Source organism: Corvus kubaryi, unplaced genomic scaffold, assembly GCF_017639235.1.
Source record: "Corvus kubaryi isolate FWS band 111438036 unplaced genomic scaffold, C.kubaryi_AGA036_p1.0 split1-37355, whole genome shotgun sequence".
Taxonomy (NCBI): Eukaryota; Metazoa; Chordata; class Aves; order Passeriformes; family Corvidae; genus Corvus; species Corvus kubaryi.
In genome coordinates this window covers 164,636-184,740 of record NW_024582078.1, presented here as the reverse complement: position 1 = coordinate 184,740, position 20,105 = coordinate 164,636, and the positions used below count along the sequence as shown (strand labels likewise).

General features: G+C 61.0%; 3 protein-coding genes across 7 annotated transcripts in view; 1 reads left to right on the top strand and 2 right to left on the bottom strand.

The window, feature by feature from the left end:
- LOC121657705 (glutathione S-transferase 2) overlaps positions 1–625 on the bottom strand; it is a 5,695-nt gene extending 5,070 nt beyond the window's left edge. The window contains exons 1-2 of one of the 2 annotated variants that reach the window (XM_042013690.1): positions 515–625; positions 303–378 (exon numbers count right to left, since the gene is read on the bottom strand). In XM_042013690.1, the coding sequence (XP_041869624.1) occupies positions 303–378; positions 515–550 (112 nt within the window). In that variant the 5' untranslated portion in view covers positions 551–625. The remainder of the gene's footprint in view (positions 1–302; positions 379–514) is intronic. The other variant, XM_042013689.1, reaches the window with a different exon arrangement.
- A 235-nt stretch (positions 626–860) lies between these two features.
- Positions 861–10,596, bottom strand: AMPD2 (adenosine monophosphate deaminase 2). Of its 4 annotated transcripts, none has more exons than XM_042013683.1 (18): positions 10,492–10,596; positions 7,224–7,354; positions 6,719–6,849; positions 6,355–6,423; positions 5,674–5,785; positions 5,391–5,577; positions 5,165–5,306; positions 4,987–5,076; positions 4,599–4,728; positions 4,301–4,495; positions 3,999–4,130; positions 3,741–3,904; positions 3,493–3,619; positions 3,238–3,401; positions 3,028–3,148; positions 2,782–2,955; positions 2,408–2,518; positions 861–1,928 (listed from the first exon to the last, which is right to left on the bottom strand). In XM_042013683.1, exons 2-18 carry the CDS (start codon positions 7,251–7,253, stop codon positions 1,719–1,721), a joined length of 2,289 nt encoding a protein of 762 aa, XP_041869617.1. In that variant the 5' UTR covers positions 7,254–7,354; positions 10,492–10,596; the 3' UTR covers positions 861–1,718. The 4 variants fall into 4 exon arrangements, with proteins under 4 accessions (XP_041869617.1, XP_041869616.1, XP_041869613.1 ...); XM_042013682.1 differs by lacking the exon at positions 10,492–10,596 and adding an exon at positions 9,456–9,555; XM_042013679.1 differs by lacking the exon at positions 10,492–10,596 and adding an exon at positions 9,277–9,416.
- Positions 10,597–11,767: 1,171 nt separating this feature from the next.
- On the top strand, positions 11,768–19,430 carry GNAT2 (G protein subunit alpha transducin 2). The gene is made up of 9 exons (XM_042013687.1): positions 11,768–12,138; positions 12,999–13,041; positions 13,227–13,368; positions 13,533–13,690; positions 14,267–14,395; positions 14,619–14,748; positions 16,162–16,315; positions 16,891–17,091; positions 18,689–19,430. The coding sequence occupies exons 1-8, from the start codon at positions 12,021–12,023 to the stop codon at positions 17,079–17,081; spliced, it is 1,065 nt and encodes a 354-aa protein (XP_041869621.1). The 5' UTR covers positions 11,768–12,020; the 3' UTR covers positions 17,082–17,091; positions 18,689–19,430.
- Positions 19,431–20,105: the final 675 nt, after the last annotated feature.

The following is a 20,105-nucleotide window of genomic DNA, read 5'->3' as shown; positions in this document are numbered from 1 at the left end:
GGGGGGGGGGTCCCCGATCTGCCCCGGGGCAGCCGGTGACCCCCCCGGGACACCCTGCGCAGATAAGGGAGGACGTTGCCCCTGAGAGGGGTCAAGGTCCTTTTATTTGGGGCGGGGAGGAGAATGGGGGGGACAAAGGTGACCCCCCCGAGAGCTGGCAGGAGGGGTGGGGGCGGCGGGAGAGGGACGGAGGCGAAACGGAGGCGTTCCCCCCGCTGGTTCCTGACACAGCAGGATCGAGGGTGCCGGGGGAGGGGGTGGAGGGACCTGGGGGGGGTCACACCCCGCTTGCCCCCGCTCACCTGGGCCAGGGCGGTACTGGCGCTCCTGGTAGGGGGTCTCGGTGTACTCCAGCAGCAGGCGGATAGCGTGGGCCAACTGGGGGGACAGCACCCGCTTTTGACACCCCAAAGCCCCCCGGACCTCTCCCCCACACCCTGGGACCTCCAGCACGCCCACACCCGTGCCCCCCCCCGTCCCCAGAGAGGCACTGTCACCCCTAGACCCCACTCACCCCACGGATGTCCCAGTACCCCAGTGTGACCACCATGGCGACACCCGGCTGAGGCTCTGCGGGAGCACGGACTGGGACGGACTGGGACGGACTGGGACAGGACCCTCCCCTCTCCTCTCCCCTCCCCTCCCCTCCCCTCCCCTCCCCTCCCTCTGGCGTCAGCGGGTGCAGGCAGGGTGCCAGGGGCGTCCCGCCAGCGCCGGCGCTGCCACCACCGCTCGGGATCCGTCCCCTGACCCTCCCACATCACCTTGGGGACCCCCAAACCCAAGCCATGAGGGGACCTCTGTGCCTCAGTTTCCCTCTGGGGCCACACTCCATCCCTCCCCACACGTCAGTTCCAGTGTTTTACTTAAATACTTTTATTTTTCATGCTCGGTTAGGGGTTTTTTAAAACTTTGTTGTTTTTATAGTCGCCATAAGGTTTTCCTGGGAATGCCGGCTCCGGATGCAGGCGAGCAGGACTGGGATGGGGGCTGCAGGGATAGAGGGGGTAATGCCCCACTGGAATGGGAGAAGCCTGGTCCAGCCCGATCTGGGCCACAAACAAACATCTCCTGGGAGTGTTGGGGACAGGGACACATGTCACCTGATCCCCTTTCCCTTCATCCCTGCGGTGGTGAGGATGAAACATTCCCCATCCCACACCTTGCCTTCCTCCCTGTGGTGATGAGGATGGAGCATCCCCCACCAAGCACCATCCCCCCTGTCCTCTGGGCCACCGTGTCCCCACCGACACCACAGACCTCAGGTCTGGGTTCCTTGGGTTGTCCCTGTGGGGCAGAGAGCAGGCTGAGAGTGGCTGGGGTTAAAGAACATCAGGACCCACGGGGGGCTGGGCTGGGCCTCCCACACTGTCACCCCACCAGCACCCAGGACCCCCGACATGTCACTGCGTCCCCAACCTGAGAGGTAAATCCAGGACCCCCCTGGCCGTGCCCTCCCCCACGTCACCTCCTGGTGCCATCAAGCCCAGCAGGGCCCAGCAAGGAGACACCAGTTAAAAACAACAGAAAAAGACCCAAAAAACCACCCATAAAATGACCAAACCAAGATGAAACAGAGAGGACTCAACAAACTCCGTCCCCTGCAGTGGCACCGGTGGCACCAGGACAGCAGCAGGAGCGGCCCCTTCCTAGGGCAGGAGGTAGCGGGTGGGGGAACGGCGGCGGAGCCCCGGGGGGCTCGGGGGGGATCTGGGCAGTCAGTGGGTGCCGAGGGAGATGGTGAGCACGTCCTCCTCCTGGATGGGCTCCAGCTCGGCGCTCTGCACCGCCTGCGTGATGAGCGTCAGCTCCTGGCACAGCGTCTCGAAGCGGTAGCTCACGCGGATGTCGGGAACGTTGGTCCGGCGGATGTCGTTCCCCTCCGGACCCTCCTTCAGGTAGTTGGGACCCAGCCAGTAGCTCTTCACCTGTGGGCGTCAGGACAGGGCCTCGTGGGTGCCCGGCACTCCTGAGTGCTGCCAGGACCCACGGAGGGGGAACTGGGAATGGGAATGGGCAAATGGGAACTGGGAATGGGAATGGGCAAATGGGGGTGAATGGGAATTGGGAATGGGCAAATGGGGGTGAATGGGAATTGGGAATGGGGGAATTGGGGATGGGAGTGGGCAAATGTGGGTGTTGGGGGTGGGAATGGGGGAATGGAGGTGAATGGGAATTGGGAAGGGGTTTGGGCAAATGGAGGAATGGGGGAATTGGGGAACGGCGGAATTTGGAATAGGAATGGGCAAATGGGAATTAGGAATGCCAACTGCAAACTGCAGGATTGGGAATGAGGGAATGGGCAAATGGGAGAATGGGGGAATTGGGAATAGGAATTGGGAAATGGGGGCACACGGAATTAGGAATGGGCAAACTGCAGGACTGGGAATGAGGGAATGGGCCTCACCTTGTGGGAGAAGCCGCTCATGAGGACGCTGTTCCGGGCCAGCTCACACATGTCGCAGGAGCTGAGCTTCCACACCTGGGTGGCGATGCTGTACTCCTCCATCAGCGGCTCCTGAGGGGGGACCGACACCCCTCAGCTCCCGCACAGAGACCCCTCAGGCAGGACAGGGGTCCCCACCTCCTCCCAGCCCCTCCACACCATCATCAGCACCCTCCAGAGTCCATCGGTGCTGCCACTGGTCCCATCTCACCACCAGCCACACTGCACCACCAATCCCACCCCACTACCGACCCCATCCCATCACCCGGCCCGTGCCCACCCCACAGCTGTTCTTAGGGTGTCACTGGCTGGTGCCCCCCCCCCCAAATGCTCACCTTGGTGAAGTGGAACTGGAGGGGATCATCAGTGGAGAGGGACACCATGAGCCCCCGTGAGAGGTACTCGGGCAGGGGGTTGCGGTGGTAGCTCAGGAAGAGGCTGTTGTTGCTCAGCGGGGACATGGCAATGCCAATCTGCGCCAGGTAGTACAGGTACTGCAGCACAGGGGCCTGGGGGGCACAGAAGGGTGAGCGGGGTCCCACCACACCCCCAGCCCCTCCAGGCACCTCCTCCCCACTCACCTTGCGCAGCAACAACCCGTGGGAGATGTTCTCCGAGACCATGAACCCTGACACGAGGTGGTGGATGGGACCGGCCTCGCCGCAGTGTGGGCGCAGGACGAAGGTGTGGAAGCCCCTCTTCCTGCAACGGGGGTTTGACTGGCACCATCGCCCTCTGACCTCCCCAGAACCTCCGGAGGGGCGCAGGGTCCGGGCCAGGGCTGTCCTTACCGCCGCAGGTGGTTGAGCACTGTCATGTTGGCATACATGTAGTACAGGTAGTAGGAGTAGGGCGGGTTGTCCTCCTCCACCCAGTTGCCTGGCAAAGGGCTATCCAGGTTGAAAATGTGATGCTCCGGTTTGGATTCATCATCCACGCTGTCGAAGCCGTCCACCTGCAGCAGAGACAGCCCCCGGGTGGGACATCACCCCTCACTCCAGCTGGGTTCAGGTTGGGTGTCCCCAGGAGCAGGACGCAGCACTCACATGCTCCAGGAAGAGGTGCAGCTCTGGGTGCTGGGCAGGGTGGATGGTGGCCTCGTAGAGCGGCAGGAAGATATTCTCCAGCATCTCCTGGAAGTTGGCCAACTGCTTCTTCGTCCGGTAGACGTCACTGTGGGGAATGGACCCCACTCAGAGCCGGCTTTCCCCCCTCTCCTCCCCACCCCAGGCAGCAGTGGGATGTCCTGGATCTCCCCAGCCCAGGTGAGGGTTCCTGTCCCCTCTTTACTCACAAGAGCCGGGGCACCTGCACGAGCCAGCGGACGTTGTTGGAGTGGACGCGGTGGCTGACGGCCCAGCGGGCCAGCTTGTCCCACTCATCCCGGGAGCGGCCGTAGATCGAGAGACGCAGCTCCGCGTTCTGGTACTTGCTCTCCTCCAGGTCTGCCATCACCTCCTGATGGGAAGGGACAAGTGACAACTGTCACTGCTCGGCCACCGGGAAGGGGACACGGGGACCGCCACCACCACGAGGAGGGGAGGTGACCCACCTTGATGATGTGGGCGAAGTACTTCCCTGAGACACGGTTGTCCGTCTTGATGAAGATCTCCCGCAGGATGGACTCCCCGATGGGGTTGTACTTGGCGTTGAACTTGTCGAAGCGGTGGAAGGTGTTGCGGTCCTGAACGTGGGACAGGTGTGACCTGAGACTCCTCATCACCCACCACACCCCCATCCCCAGCCTGCAGCAACCCCCCACGCCCTGGGAAAACCCCCTGGAGAAGATCCTGCAGCCCAACCAAGGATGGGCTGGGGGTCCACTCATCCCCAGGGTTTGGGTGCCTCCCGTACCGCGTGGACATCCAGCGTGTCCACGCTCAGGTCGTAGGCTGTGAGGTTCATCGTCTCAAACACCTCCTTGAGCGTCTGCTCCTTCCCCTTCTCCACGTGGACGATTTCATCCAGGTGCTTCTTCATTGCCCGCTTGATGAAGCGCAAGAGATGCTTCTGGTTCATGCAGGACGAGGCATGGATGTGGGTGTCCACCTGCACCAGTGAGGTGATGCTCAGCCCTGAGACCCTCCAAGAGCTCCCCAGCGAAGCCAGGAACCCCCCCAGGATCTGGGACTAGCTCAGGATCCACAGGTACCTTGCGGATGTTGTAGAAGTCGCGGTGAGGCACCTTCTTCTGGGCTGCCAGCTCCTTCATCTCATTGAGCAGCACGTGCATCTGGAACTTGTTGCTCAGGTACTGCAGCCGGCGGTAGCAGAAGGATTTACTGCCCAAAATGGGGAAGAGGGGCTCAGTTTGGGGGTGAGGAGGGAGAACATCCAGCCCCGAAAGGCTGGTGCCCACACGGATATGGGAACGCGGACTCTTGGACACGGGCGAGGGTGGACGTGGAAGCTGCACCAGCACCGTGTGCCAGAGCCACTGCCACGTCCTCGGGGCTGTCCCCAGGGTTCTGTCACACCCCTGCCATGGGATCCCACCCAGGGTGGGGTGGGACCCTCCTGGGTGGGACCCTCCCCCTTACATGGGCCCGTTGATGATCAAAGCCATGAGGAAATTCATGTCGGCGATAAACTCCTGCAGGTCGGGGTACGGCAGGTCCAGCTCCGTGCTCCTGTGGGGGGGACACACATGGGGGTCACACAGCCCCCCAAAAATCTCATCACCCCAGTGAGTAGGACCCTCCCCCTCACAAAACTCACTTGTCGGTGATGTCCTGCTTGGTGTAGACATGCACGACACCGTCCACCATCTTCAGCCCAAAGCCCAGGTCCGCCGGCATGTTCTGGGGGTCCCACGTCTCATAGGGGTGCTGCTCGGCAAATGGGGGGTGCACGGGGGCATCTGCAGCCAGGAGACACCAACATCACCCCAAAAGCTCCTCCAGCACCCCAGCCCAGCACAGAGACCCCCCCCCACCGTGCTCACCGGCAGCCACGGGGGTCTCAGGCACCTCCTCGTAGCCACGGGTCTCCAGGGGCTTCTCGGAGAGCTCCTGCAGGTACCGGGCCGTGGTCTTGCAGAAGCTCTGGAGCGACAGCCCCATGTACTTCTCCCGCACGAACAGCGCCTTCACCACGCTCTTGGCCGCATCCAGCAGGTCAGTGAAGGGCACCTGGAGAGGAGAAACCAAACAAAAACCACCCCCAAGCTGGGGTTGGCAGCCTGGAGACCCTTGCTGGGGTTCTGGGGGGGTCAGGGGGAGGCTCACCCCACATTTCTCCTCCCCAGAGATGGTGACCCGCTGGAATTCCCGCTCCAGCAGCGCCTCCCGCTCCTTGGGGACGTGGTCCACCAGGCTGTCGTTCTGCTCCTTGAAGAGCCTGTGGGGACAGACGTGGCCAGTGGGACAATGACAGGTCTGTCCCCATCCTCGTGTCCCTCAACAGCAGCACGAGCCCTACCCCAGGGACTGTGTCCGGTCCTGGGGTGGCAGGAGGGTGACGCTGTCCCCAGGGATGCCACCACCAGGTTGTGGCAGCTGTGCCACTTGTGTCCTCTGGTGGTGGCATTGTCCCCCTTCCCAAAACACATCCCCCAGCCCCACACGAGCACAATGAAAAGTTGGGGGGTGGGGGGCACAAAGCACAAAAAAAAACTCATGACAGAGACAACTCCCAAGCGGAGACAGGAGGGAGAGGGACACACGGCATCAGGCCCCCCATCCAGGGGAAGACAGGGCCAGGACAGGGGTCCTGTGCCAACAGCAGAGCTGGGACCCCCAGCCCACCCCAACCCCCCTCCCCAGGTGCATTGACTCCTTCAGTGGCAGCGAGAGTGGCCGGGAGGGACCTCTTGGCTCCATGCTTGGATGTGCTGGGTCAGAGCGGGGCCAGGTGGGTCCCCGATCCCCCCCGTGGCCCCGGCCGGTGACACCGAGCCGGACACTCACTGTAAGTCCGCAGCACTGTCAATTTTCAGGAAGTCCTGTTTGGCTCTGAGCAAAATGTCGGGCTCAAGTCTGGGGACAAGGAGGCGGCGGTGGAGGGGGGGGACAGCCGGGGGGGGCGAGGGGGGGAGAGAAATGGGGGGGCCGGGGAGAGAAAACACCCCGTTAATGCCGAAACAACAGAAACCAGACAGAAACCAGCCAAAAACTCACTGCAAAGGGGACACCAAGTGCGACACCCACGGGAGAGGGGACACAGAGCTGGCACAGAGGACCGACAGCCTCTTGGGGTGGGGAGGTGGCCTGGCCCCATGCAGGGCTCCCTTCCAGCGATTTGGGGGGATGCGGGGGACCCCCCTAGGCTTACTTGACGTCCTGGCTGATCTGGCGCTCCAGGCGCTGGCGCCGTTCCTCCAGCTGCTCGATGGGACTCTCCTCCGGGAACTCGTACGGAGCCGTCCGCATCTCGTTCTCGGCCAGCGAGCGGCAAAACAGCTCCTGCCCAGAGCAGCCCTGCCATGAGCTGGGGCCAGCCTCAGCCTTGCCATGAGCTGTGCCCAGCCTCAGCCCTGCCATGAGCTGTGCCTGGAACACCTCTGCCATGAGCTGTGCCCAGAGCAGCCCTGCTATGAGCTGTGCCCAGCCTCAGCCGTGCCATGAGCTGTGCCTGGAGCAGCCCTGCCATGAGCTGTGCCTGGCCTCAACCCACTGAGCTGGGAGAGAAAGGCTCACAGGGACTCCCACACTCAAAAAGTGGGAAGGGAGGAGGGTTTGGGGAGGATAGGAGTGGGAAAGATGGAAGGGAGACCCCCCCCAGCCCCAACATACATTCACCCCCCCCAGACCTGGTGAACTCGGTGCCCAGGACCCACCTCAGCGATCTCCTTGTATTTGCCATCCATGGAAGTGCGCAGATCCACTGGGAAATGCTTCAGGCAATGGGGGGTCCCGGGCAGGGACCAGGCCGACTGCAGGGGTCGGGCCCCTGGCCCCCCCCGCAGCTCTGCAGGGAGTGGGACAACATCAGCTGGGGGGGTCTGGACCCCTGCCCGGGCAGGAAGGGGTTAATCAGCCCCTCCACAGCTCCCCCTCCCCACCATGGAACTGAGATGCTCTTCCCAATGGGAGTGATGGGGAAACTGAGGCAGCTCAAGGGCAAGAGGGACACCCCCAAATCCCCCTGGGGCACTGGGAGGGCTGCTGGCTCCACTGGGGGGGTGTCAGAAGCCAACGGTGAATGAGGGGCTCAGGGCTGGGGGGCAGGACCCCCATGGCATGGGGGGCACAACACTGGGGTCCATCCCCCTACCAATGCTGCCTCCCTGCCCCCCATCCCACCCCTTCCACCACAGGGGGCACATCCCCAGACTGGGGGGGAGGGGAGGCAACACCCCCCACTCCAAACGCCCCCCACTGTCCCACCCCCCCAGAGCACCCCCTGCTCCCACCAGCACTGGGGCCACTGGGCTGGGGGATGCCCAGAGACACCCCCCCGATGCCAACACCCCCCTCTGCAGCCCCGAACCCACCACAGACCTGGCCGGGGGGGGGCACTGGAAATCAGGTCCTACTGGTTAAACTGGGGGCACCAGTAAGAGCCCCCCCACCCAGCACAGCATGGGGGGAAGATCCAGGTCTCCTGAGGAGCCTCCACCCCATGTGCTCCCTGCATCACCCCAGTGGGAATGGGGGTGCTGGGTTGCTGTCACCCAGGGCAGGGACGGCACTGGTGTCATCGGGATGTGCTGGTAGTGCCTCACCTGGGGCACGGTGACACCCAGGGTGCCCTGTGACCCTGGGACATGTCCTGTGCCACCCACGTGTGTGACAGGTGGCAGCCCTGGTGGCACTCCGGGACCCGCCCCCAACACGGGTGCCAGACAGATGACAACCCCAAGGTGCCACCATCACCCTGTGCCACCATCATCACACTGTGTCCCCACCATCACCCTGTGCCACCCACCCAGGACACATGTGGGTCCCCCAGAGTCAGGAGCAGCCCCAGTGACACCCTGAGAGCCCCCAGAAGTACCAGCCAGGTGACAACCCCCAAGTGCCACATCACCCACCCATGTCACCACCATCACCCCAAGGTGCCACCATCACCCTGTGTCACCACTAGCACCCTGTTTCACCACCACCATGTGCCACCCCCCAGAACATGCACGTGCCACCCACGTGTGGGAACAGCCCCAGTGACACCCTGAGACCCTCTCTCAACAGTGCCAGCCAGGTCCCAACCCCAAAGTGCCACCTTGCCCACCCCGTGTCACCATCATCACCCTGTGCCACCCACCCGGGGCACACGAGCGCCCCGCTGACACCCCGAGACCACACCCCGCAGCACTGCCAGCCAGGTGACAGCCCCTAAGTGCCACCTCACCCACTCCGTGCCACAACCACCCCGTGCCACTGACCCCGAACAGCGACGTCTGGGAACAACCCCGGTGACACCCTGAGACCCCCATCAGTGGTGCCAACCACTGCGAACCCCAAAGTGCCACCTTGTCCACCCCGTGCCAGCAGCCCCCCTCATACCACCCGAGACCACCCCCGCCGTGCCCCCCGCCCCCCCCAAACCGGCCCCGCTCCCCCTGCGGGGTCCGCCCCCCCGCATCCCCCTGCGCTCCCCCTCCTTCCTCCTCCTCCTCCTCCTCTTCCTCCGCTCTCACTGCGCCACCGAGGCGCTGCCGGGAGGGGACACACAGGACCCCCCCAGCCCCGCTGCCACCCTCCCGGTGCCGGGACACGGCGGTGGGCTCCCACCCCACCAAAAAACCTCCAAGCAGCAACCCGGCACTTCCCCCCCCCCCCAAACTGATCCCCCCTACTCGCAGTATCGTGTCCCACCCCGCGCTGGGCGCGACCTGGGTGTCCCCGTGGGCTGCCGGGAGGATGGGGGGTATTTGGGGGGGGAGGTCTCACCTGCGGGGCTGGGGGTCTGCAGGCTACCCCGCTTCTTGAAGGGACACTTGGCCGGGGGGGCAGAGGACATGGCGGCTCCGGGGGGGTCGGGGAGGGGCGGAGGGGTTGATGATGATGGTGATGGTGGTGATGATGGTGATGGGGGCGGGGGGCGGTGGGGGGGCCCGGGGGACTCTTACGGCGGCGGGGCCGCAGCGGCCGCTCCCTCCCCTGGTTGATGATTGATGCAGGAACCCGGGAATGGACCAAAGTCCCCGGCGGGGCCCGGCCGGAAACCGGGACGAGGAAGAGGATGGGGCGGGCGGAGGATGTGGCGAGGAGGAGGAGGAGGAGGAAGGAGGCGGCTGCGGCGCTGGAGGGTGGGGGGGGGGGGCAGTACCCGGGATGGGGCTGTGAGCTACGGGGGTGTGGGGCTGAGGCACCCCCGGGACAGACGTGACCCCCTCACAGACAGCCCTTTTACCCCCCCCAGGACAGCCGTGACAACCCCCAGGCAGCTCTGTCCCTCTGTGGGAACACCCGTGACCCCCACAGACAGTGGGGACCCCCCCCGGGACAGCCCTAAGCCCCTCCTCGGGGGCAGTCGTTACCCCCCGGGTTCAGCCCTAACCTCCCCCCCAAGCAGGCATCGTAACCCCGCGAGAGATGGGGTTGGACCTCCCCCAAAGTGACAGCGGCGCTTCCGAAATAGGGTAACCCCCTCCGAGGTGGGCATTATGCCCCCCCAATAGAGTCATTGCCCCCCCATCCAACAGGGTGTCACTCTTCCCCATGCAGAGACTGCCCCCATCCCAGTGGGAATCCGTGTGCCCCCCAACAGGCACCCCCAGGATGGGCACCCCCAGGATGGGCACCCCCAGCACAGACCGTCACCCCCCATTTAACATTGACCCCCAAAGACACCGCGTACCTCCAAAACCAGCGAATACCCCCCAAAACGGGGCATCGCCTCCTCCACGATGATGATCCCCCCCCCCGATACGGTACCGCACCCCAAAAGAAGGACTCACACTGTCACCAGCGCTCCCCCGGCTCAGACCCTGCTGGGGGGGTTGCCCTGAGCCCCCCTAGGAATGTCCCCATGGAGCCCCTGCCCCTCCAAGTCCCCCAACTCACCCCCCAGCCAAAGTGGGGGCCAGCCCAGAAGCAGAGCCCGGCTGTGGGGGTGCCGGGGGTGCCACCTTTGCCCTTGCCTCGGTCCCCGCGCGTCCCTACCTGGGCCGGGGGTCCCGGCGCCGGGGTGGCTCTGGGTGGCTGTCGGGCTGTATCCCCTCCGAGCGCCCCGAGTGTCCCCTAAGCTGCCACCGGCGCGGGGGGGTATTTTTAGCCTCTGTCAGAGCGGAGGGAATGTCACCCACCCCCCTCTGTGCCCCCCACCCCTTGTCGAGGAGGTGAAGGGACAGCGATGTGACACCACCCACCGGGGCCACCGCTGTGCCAGGCTGGGAGGGCACAACAGCCAAGGGGGACAGTGGGGACCCCCAGCCTGAGTCGTGTCCCCTGCCCAGCACTGTCCGCACACCGCGGGGAGGGGGGGGTGTGGTGTCTGGTATTTTAATTGGACCCCCCTCATTAGCGCCGAGTTCATTAGAGGCTCAGAAGGGGCTTTGTGTCCGCGGGAACAGCGGGAACAGAGTGTCCCCAAGCAACGGCGCTGGCAGGGAATTTGCGCCCGGTGGGACGTGGGGACACCGGTGCGGGGACATGGAGCCCCCAGTGGCCCTGTGAAGTGCAGGGATTATGGGCACCTTAAACCCAAACATCGGGGACCCCGCAGGACTTTTGGGGGTCCCAAAGCCCACCCCGAGGCGGGGGGCTCCCCCTGCGGTGCCCACCTGAAACCAGCCTCGTAGGAGAAAGGGGAGGCACCCACCCGTGCCCCGGGGTTTGGGGGGGCCTGCTGGGCTGGGGGATGGGCTGGGAGGGGGGTGCTGAGCCCGGGAGGAGGAGGAGGAGGAGAAGGAGGGCTGAGCCACGATCCCATTAAAGAGCTTAGGCAGCGGGAGGGCGGCACCCAGCGAGGCAGGATTAGGGGGCCTCGTTCCCCACCCCCGGGGGTAATTAGCTCCCTTTTCCCTGCAGGAGGAATCCCCCAGTGCCACCGTCCCCCTGCCATCATCCCCCTGCCACCATCCTGTCCCTCTGTCACCACCCAGTCCCCTGCCACCACTCCAGAGCACCCAGGGGCGGGGGACACACACAGCCAGGGGCTGATCCCATCCTCGATGCCCCCCAAAAGTGGGATCACAGTCCCACAGACATGAGGGAGCCCCAGAGTGATCCCCACTTCCCAAGTCACCCCAGGGGACGAATCCCCACAGGCACAGGGTGTCACGCTGATGCCGCCCCTTATGTAAAGCCCCCTGCCCACCTCCCTGAGATGCTCCGTCTTTTTTTTCTCCCTGAGCCCTAATCTTTGCCATCTTGGGCTAATTGGATTTCCTGGGTCACATGGCAAGATAAAAAGTCCCCAAATCCCACGGTCAAAAAAAATCAGGTTATCCATGGGGAATTAAGGGAGAGAGCGGGGGGCAGCCAGCAGCAAGGACCCACCGCGGAGCGCTGCCGGCTTGGGGCACCCCAACATCAGGGTGTGGGGTACCTGACTTGTCTTTTTTGGAATTTCTGGTTAACTCTCAGTGCCCACCTCGTCCCCGAGGTGTGCCTGTTATCTCCCTGAAGAGCTGGAAAAGCCTGGGGACCTAGAGGAGATTGTGGAGTTATTGGAGGAGGAGAAGGAAGCCATGGGGAGTGGGGCCAGTGCCGAGGACAAGGAGATGGCCAAGAGGTCCAAGGAGCTGGAGAAGAAGCTCCAGGAGGATGCAGATAAGGAGGCCAAGACGGTCAAGTTGCTGCTGCTTGGTAAGGCTGGAGGGGATGTTCCAAGGAGATGTCCCTGTGTTTCCACCTCATTGAGGCTGAGGGGATGTGGGGATGGGGATGGGGACGGGGACAGGGAGCTCACGTCCCCCTGGGTTCCTCCTGCCCTGTCCCTGGTACCCCTTGGACAAGCTGCCACCAGCCTGGAGTGGCTGTCCCCCCACCCAGACATCTCCAGGGTTATCCCTGGGAAGGGCTGGAGGTCGCATCGGCTCTTGGGGATGGCAGGCACGAAGGGGATGGTGGGGGGGTGGGAGAAGGGACCAAGACAGTGGGTCCCACCGGGGATGCACCACATCTCAGAGGGGTCAGTGAGAGCCTGGGGAGCTCCTGCCACCAGCACCCCAAAACCTGCTGCTGGGTGCCAGGCAGGAGGGGATGGTTCTTTGGGGGTCCCTCCACACCCCACAGGGCAGGGGGGTGACCCTGTGGGGCAGGGGGGTGACTCCACAGGGCAGGGGCCAGCAATGGGGCCTTATCCAGGGTGGGGGGGGCTGGGGTCAAGGCGATTAACACCCTAATTCTAAGCAGCTTCCTGTGCTGCCCTAAGCCGCTTACAGCCCCAAAGGCATCGCCAGCACTGCCCACGGCGAGCGGGAGGTGTGGGACCTGGGGGACCTGCACCCAGGAGGTTCCCACCACCCTGGGGGTCCCCAAGCTGTGGTCCCACACAGGGTGCAATGTGTGACAGGAGTGTGGGGATGATGGTGTCGGGAAGAGGCCAGGCTGGGTGTCTAGGCAGGGGACGGGTGGGGGACAGTGGCTTTGGTCCCCACGGGGTGCCCATCACTGTGGCATCAGGCCCTGATGGGCACTAAGGTGTCCCTCCCACCCTTTTCCAGGGGCTGGAGAGTCAGGGAAGAGCACCATCGTGAAGCAGATGAAGTGAGTATGGCCTGAGCCAGACTGGGGAGGGGGAGGCCACCAGCTCTTGGACATGGGGTGGCTGGACCCCCGGTCACCCCCTCCATGGCACCTGGTGGTGGCACCTGTGATTCCCAGTGTGGGGTGGTGATTCCCACCCCAGAGGGGATGTCCTGGTTTGGGGCTGAGGCCGCTGTGCCTGCCAGGATCATCCACCAGGATGGTTACACGGAGGAGGAGTGCATGGAGTTCAAGGCCGTCATCTACGGGAACATCCTCCAGTCCATCCTGGCCATCGTCCGCGCCATGTCCACGCTGGGCATCGACTATGCCGAGTCCTCCTGCGCGGTCAGTCGGGGTGGTGTCCCTGTTCCCCCAAACCCCACAACATGGGGCCAGGGCTGCCCCTGGAACCAGGGTCCATAGCAGCCCCATGTTGTCCCCCCAGTCCCAAGGGCACTTTGGGGGGACAGTGGCCACGGGAGGGTTGGTGACGAAGGTCCCTCTGGCAGGATGAAGGCCGGCTGCTCTTCAACCTGGCTGACTCCATTGAGGAGGGCACGATGCCCCCTGAGCTGGTCTCCTGCATCAAGAAGCTGTGGAAGGACGGGGGGGTTCAGGCGTGTTTCGACCGCGCCGCCGAGTATCAGCTCAACGACTCAGCCGCGTAGTGAGTGGGGACACAGCGGGCACAACAGGGCCCAGCCTGGGCACCTCCCGGCAGCTCATGGCTGCTTCCAACCCAGCCTGGCAAAATCTGCTCCTGGGAATACCCCGAGCCTGCCAGTCTTCATCCCACCAGTGTCATCGTCCATCCCACCAATATCATCCCCCATCCCACCAGTACCATTCCCCAATCCCACCAGTACTCTTCTCCATCCTACCAGTGCCATTCTCCATCCCACTGCTGCTGTCCTCCATTCCATCAGTGCTGTCCTACGTCCTCATCACACCAGCACCAGTGTCATCCTTCATCCAGCTGGTGCCATTCTGCATCCCAAAAGTGCCATCCTCCATCCCACTGGTGTCATTTTCCACCCCACCAGTGCCATCCCCCATCCCAAAAGCGCCACTGGCCTGCAGCCCCACCACCCTTGGTGTCCCCCAGCTCTCCCAGGGATGTCACCGCTCTGGAGTCCCAGTGTTTGGCAGAGCTCAGCCCCACAGCCATCCCCAAAAATCCAGGGGAAGGGGGAGACATGGGCAGCCCCTTGGCAGCAGGTCACGCCCCTTCCTGTCCCCCCAGTTACCTGAACCAGCTGGACAGGATCACAGCCCCCAACTACCTCCCCAACGAGCAGGATGTGTTGCGATCCCGAGTGAAGACCACGGGGATCATCGAGACCAAGTTCTCTGTCAAAGACCTGAATTTCAGGTGGGTGGGAGCCTCCCGCACCTCCATGACCACTCCTCCATGATTCCCCCCAGCCCTGATGGCGGGGAGGGATTTTGGGATGACCCTGACACTCGAGGGACCACCAACACTCTCCCACGGGTGGTGATTCCTGCTCCCCCGAGGATGTGGTGCTGGGACCGTCACATGGGGGGTGTCAGGACCAGGTGTGTGGGTGTCCCCCTCATCCTTGTCCCCTCCCCAGGATGTTCGACGTGGGAGGGCAGCGCTCAGAGCGGAAGAAGTGGATCCACTGCTTTGAGGGGGTGACCTGCATCATCTTCTGCGGGGCCCTGAGCGCCTATGACATGGTGCTGGTGGAGGACGACGAAGTGGTGGGTCGGGGTCCTGGAGGCACTGGAAGCCAAGGGGGAGAGGAATAGGGAGCTCCAAGGGGGCTGTGGGGAGGGAGGAACAACACTCTGCACTATCAGATGCTCTGGGTGATCCAGGAAAGGTGTGGGAGATGCAGGAGGGAGCTGGTTCCCACCCAGCTGTGCCCAGTAAAGGTGTCTGTGCTTCCTCTGGGCCACAAATCCATGGGTCTGCCCACAAGGAAACCCCTAAGTGCTCCTGAGCACATCCTGAGAGCCACCAGAGAATGGCCACACAGCCAGTCAGCTGGAGCAAAGCCAAAGGGAAGGGCAGGAAGAGCCAGGAACCGGCTGGGATGAAGGAAAACCTGGTCCTGAGGCACCTCGTGCCTCGCTGTGCCCTCTGAGGTAAGGAGGGCAGCTCCCACTCTCCCAGTGTGGAGGCACAGGGACATGAACCAAAGAGTGTCCAGTGAGGGATGCACCAGCAGAGCCCTGGGAAAGCAGCTCGGAGGGCACAGATGTGGAGAGAAAGAACACGGAAGCCCCATAATGGGTTTTTCTTTGAAGAAATAAGAGAGAAGGGGTGAAGATGAGGACAGCAGGAGCAGCTTCTTCCCGGGCATCTCCTCCCATGGTCCCATGGCTGCTCCTTGGGATCCAAATACCTTCTCCTGAAGCTGGGTCAGGATCTGCTATCCCTGGGCCCTGCCATGGCCAGGCAGGAGCTCGCAGCCCTTCCTCAACCACGTGCAGAAGGAGAGCACCTTTCCCATGGAAGCCCTTGGGAGAGGCTGGAATGCTCACCCACTGTGGGACAGGGCAGGATTTGGGCAGAGCTGGTGCTCTGCATACAGAAAAGCCGCTGTGAGGGGAAGCTGGATGAGGGAAAACCATCCCTGGAGAACCCACCTGCTGCCCACAGATGGAGGAATCCCCCTTATATAAAGAAAAACCTCCCACTGAACTTGGCTCTGCCTGGATGGATCCTCATTCCCTCAGGATGACCCAGCAGCAAACAAAGAACTCAACATCTGCTCTGAAACTGGAGCTTTTCCTTTTCCCAGCTCCTTTCCAAAACTGTGGATAGCGGCCAGAAGCCGTGGTCCAACAAGAGCGTGCCCCTGCTGACTGCAATGGTGCTGCTCACTGAGCATCTTCCTTGCAGGCTGCGAGGTTTCCATGGATAATTTTCCCAGTGAAATCACCACAATCCTTCATTTCTGACAACCCCAGGAGGCACCGGAGCCACTCCCTACCCTGAGCATCACCTGGATTTATGATTTTGGGTGGGCAGGAGGGACTGGGCAGGCAGCAGGACCAGCTGCTGCTGCAGCAACCAGGGAAAAGCTCTTTTCTAGGGAATGGGGGGCTGGGGGTGGGCTGCAGCGGCCCAAAGGGGGTGTCAATCCATGACGATCTGCTTCCCTGCAGAACCGGATGCATGAATCCCTGCACCTTTTCAACAGTATATGCAACCACAAGTTCTTTGCTGCCACCTCCATCATCCTCTTCCTCAACAAGAAGGACCTTTTTGAGGAAAAGATCAAGAAAGTCCACCTCAGCATCTGCTTCCCGGAGTACGATGGTGAGCCCAGAGCTTCCTGGCCTTACCCCTCCTCCTCGAGACCCCCCAAACCAGGGGCTGCGGAGTTGTGTGGTCCCAGCACAGATCTGGCAACTCGGTTTTGGGATATGTTGTGATGGGGCTGGGGAAGGGGAGATGAGGATGATGGAAATTGGCTCCATCCTAAAAAAAGGCTGGGGAAGGAGATGAGGATGAGGAGGATCAGAGCCGGTTTTATCCCAAAAAACGGAAAGGGGAAAGGGATGAGGACGAGGATGACCAGAGTCAGCTCCATCCCAAATAGGGGTGGGGAATGGGATGAGGATGAGGAGGATCAGAGCTGACTCCATCCCAAAAAAAAGGCTGGGGAAGGGCAGGACATGAGGATGAACCAGCTCCATCCTGCTCTGGGGTGGCAAGTCAAACCCTTGGAGGCTGGAGCTGAGGAGAGGACAGATGTGGCCTCGGGAAGGTGTTTGGAAGAACGGAAATGGGGTAAAAAGGAGCTCTGTGCTACGCATGGACAGCTCTCAACCCTTCTCTCCCTCCAACACTCCCCCATGGGAGCAGCTCAGCAGCATTCCCTCCCTCCACAGGTCCCAACACGTTCGAGGATGCAGGGAATTACATCAAGACCCAATTCCTGGATCTCAACATGCGGAAGGACGTGAAGGAGATCTACAGCCACATGACCTGTGCCACAGACACGCAGAACGTCAAGTTCGTCTTTGACGCCGTCACAGACGTGATCATCAAAGAGAACCTCAAGGACTGCGGCCTCTTCTGAGCACCAGCAGGTATGGGAGGGAGGCTGGAGCCAGAAAATAGAGACAGGAGAGGGGAGGAGGGTGGTCAGAGCTGGCTCCATCCCAAAAAGGGCTGGGGAAGGGGATGAGGGAGAGCAGTGCTGGCTCCATCCTAGAAAAAGGACTGGGAAATGGAAAGGGGATGAAGAGGAGGATGATCGGTATCAGCTCCATCACAAAAAGGGCCATCCCACAAAAAATGGGAGGAGGATAAAGATGATCAGAGCTGGATCCCTCCCATAAAGGGCTGGGGAAGGGGACTGGGATGAGAATGATCAGAATTGGCTCCATCTCAGAAAAGACTGGGGAAGGAGAGGGAGATGAGGAAGAGCAGAGCCAGCTCCATCCCAGAAAAAGCTGGGCAAGGGGAAAAGGAAGAGCAGAGTTGGCTCCATCCCATAAAGGGCTGGGGAAGAGGAGTGATATGAAAATGATCAGACCTGGATCCCTCCCATAAAGGGCTGGGGGAAGGAGGACGGGGATGAGGAAGAGCAGAGTTGGTTCCATCCCCAAAAAAGGGATAGGGAAGAAGGAAAAGGAAGGGAATGATCAGAACCAGCTCCATCCCAAAAAAAAGGGCTGGGGAAGGGAGAAGGGAATGAAGAAGAGCAGAGCCAGCTCCATCCTCCCTGAAAAAAAGGCTGGGGAAGGGGCTGGAGATAAGAATGAGCAGAGTCAGCTCCATCCCCCAAAAAAGAGCTGGGGATGAGGATGAACAGAGCTGGCTCCATCCCAAAAAAAGGGCTGGGAGGGGGATGAGGATGCTCAGAGCTGGCTCCATCCTGCTTTGTGGGGTGTGGGATGTAGGTCCACCTGATTTTGCCATCAAATCCTGGAAATCCTAGGAGTAGGGGAGGGGAGGATGGACTGGGAGCAGTGAGGAGTCTGGGGTGCCATTAGCCCAGGGACGGGGTCACATCCCTGTGCTGAGCTCCCATGGGATTCAGTCTCATCCCACAGTGGGGTGGGCTCAGATGGACAATTCCCATCCTTGCACATGGAGTGATGAAAACAACAGATTCCAGCCCCAATCCTCCCCCTGAGCTAAAGGGAATAATTTTATTTCTCTCCTGTTGCAATTCCACCTGCCCAGGCTCAGCGGATGGGAATATCCCAAGGCACACTCTGCTGCTCTCAGCCTTTTAGCTCATCTTAAAACTTTAATTAGGGTTTATCACCCTAATTAGGGTTTATCATCCTAATTCTTGCACTAGTCTGAGCAGCAGCAGGAGTTCCATCGTCTCTCCCCCCTTTCCAAACAGCTCCCAGCCACTGGCTCTGACACTTTGCTTTTCAGGGAACCTCTGGTGCTTCCCTTATCCTTGAATATTAACAGAAAAGCAGGAAAAAGCTTAAAAAAAAAAATCCTCAAGCAGGTTTCCCTGCAGGCAGGAGGCACCAGAAGGTGACACCTGGAAAGGGGGGGGAGCGGGATGCTCCATCCTCATCCCCATGGAGGAAGGCACAGGGATGAGGTGACACAAGTCCCTGAACCCCACCTGAGTTTTTCCCTTGTTTCCATAAAATTGCTCCTCTAAGCCCTTCCCTGGGTGTGTTTAACTCCCTGTTCTCTCTCCCTCCCTCCCAGAAGAAGAAAACATTCCCGTCTCACCGTTCTGCTGAGCAGAGCCAAAGGAAGAACCAACCCCCACCACACGTCACTCACTCCCACTTTTTCTATGACCTGCCCAAATCCGCCTCCTTCCAAACCCAAACAAGGAAGGGGCTGAAGCTCAACTTCCTGCTCCCTTTCATGGCCATTTCCTCTTTTTTTTTTTTCCAAGGAAGAACCCCTGTTCTCGGCGTTTTACAGAAGGTTTGACACCATAGAGCACAGCCAGGAATAGGAATAATGAGGGAGTTTGGGAGGTAGGATAGATGTTGTCCCCTTGCCCATCCCTCTGCAGCCCATTCCTGCTCTTGGATCGAAGCTGGATTAATCCAGGCTGGAATTTCTGGGGAAAGTGGAGGCTGAGTTACCTCCAAGTCGCTTCTGGGAACCAACCTCAGTCTTTCTTGGGAACAAACCTCAACCCTTGGGCAGGAGAAATCAGGGGGTTTTGGGGTTGTTTTGGGCCCTACATGGAGGGAATTTCCCAGGCAGGAGGGGCTGGGGAAGGGAATCCCAACTCCAGCCCGGGAATGGGCTGGATAAAGAGGAAATGGTTACTTGAAAGATTTTTGTTCTGCTACTTAGAGCTGCATTTGCTCTGTCTGTTTGTAAATAATCCATAGATGAGCCCTGTATCCATCCTCTCCCTGTTTCCTGCAGAGATCTCCCATCCAGCTTCATTTAACTGTAGGAAAACACAATAAAAGAATACGCATGACGTGGATGTTCTTCCTTTCTCCCACTTCCACTTCGCTCCATTCCTGCGTCCCAGAGCTTGGATCAAGGGATATTTCACATGCTTTGCAGCCATTCTGGGGGTGTATGGATCTCATCTCCATGGCCACTGCTGGGCTCCTGGGGGGTGGGATGGGGGTCACCATCCCAAAAAACTTCCTGGCCAGAGCGCCTGGATGAGATGAAGCTCCTGGATGAGTTGAAAGGATGAGTTATCCCATAAGTGGCTGGAAGGGAATTGTTAACCAGACACAGCACCAGAGAGCTTGGAAAAGATTCTAGAACAGGGAATCTCCCTCAGGGCTCTCCTTGCCAGCACCCACAAGCCTCCCTGGGGAATTCATCCTGGATTTCTAACCAGGTGTTCTCAGAACAGTCCCACCTCCATCCTGCAGAAGCACCCAGAGCAGAATTCCCATCAGGTTCACAGCAGCCAGTGAGGTTTGGGCTACAAATAAGCAGTAATTATCCATCTGCCAATAACCCCATGGGCAATGGGATTCCTGGCATGTTCCAATTGTGCCAGCATGACCCAAGTCTTTGGGAGCAGTGGTAGGTGATAAAGCACGAGGAACCTCCCTGTCCAGGTAATTCCCAATTCCCATCAAAGCTCCTCATTTCCTTCTCCAGCAAAGCACAAAAGCTGAGAATGCTCCTG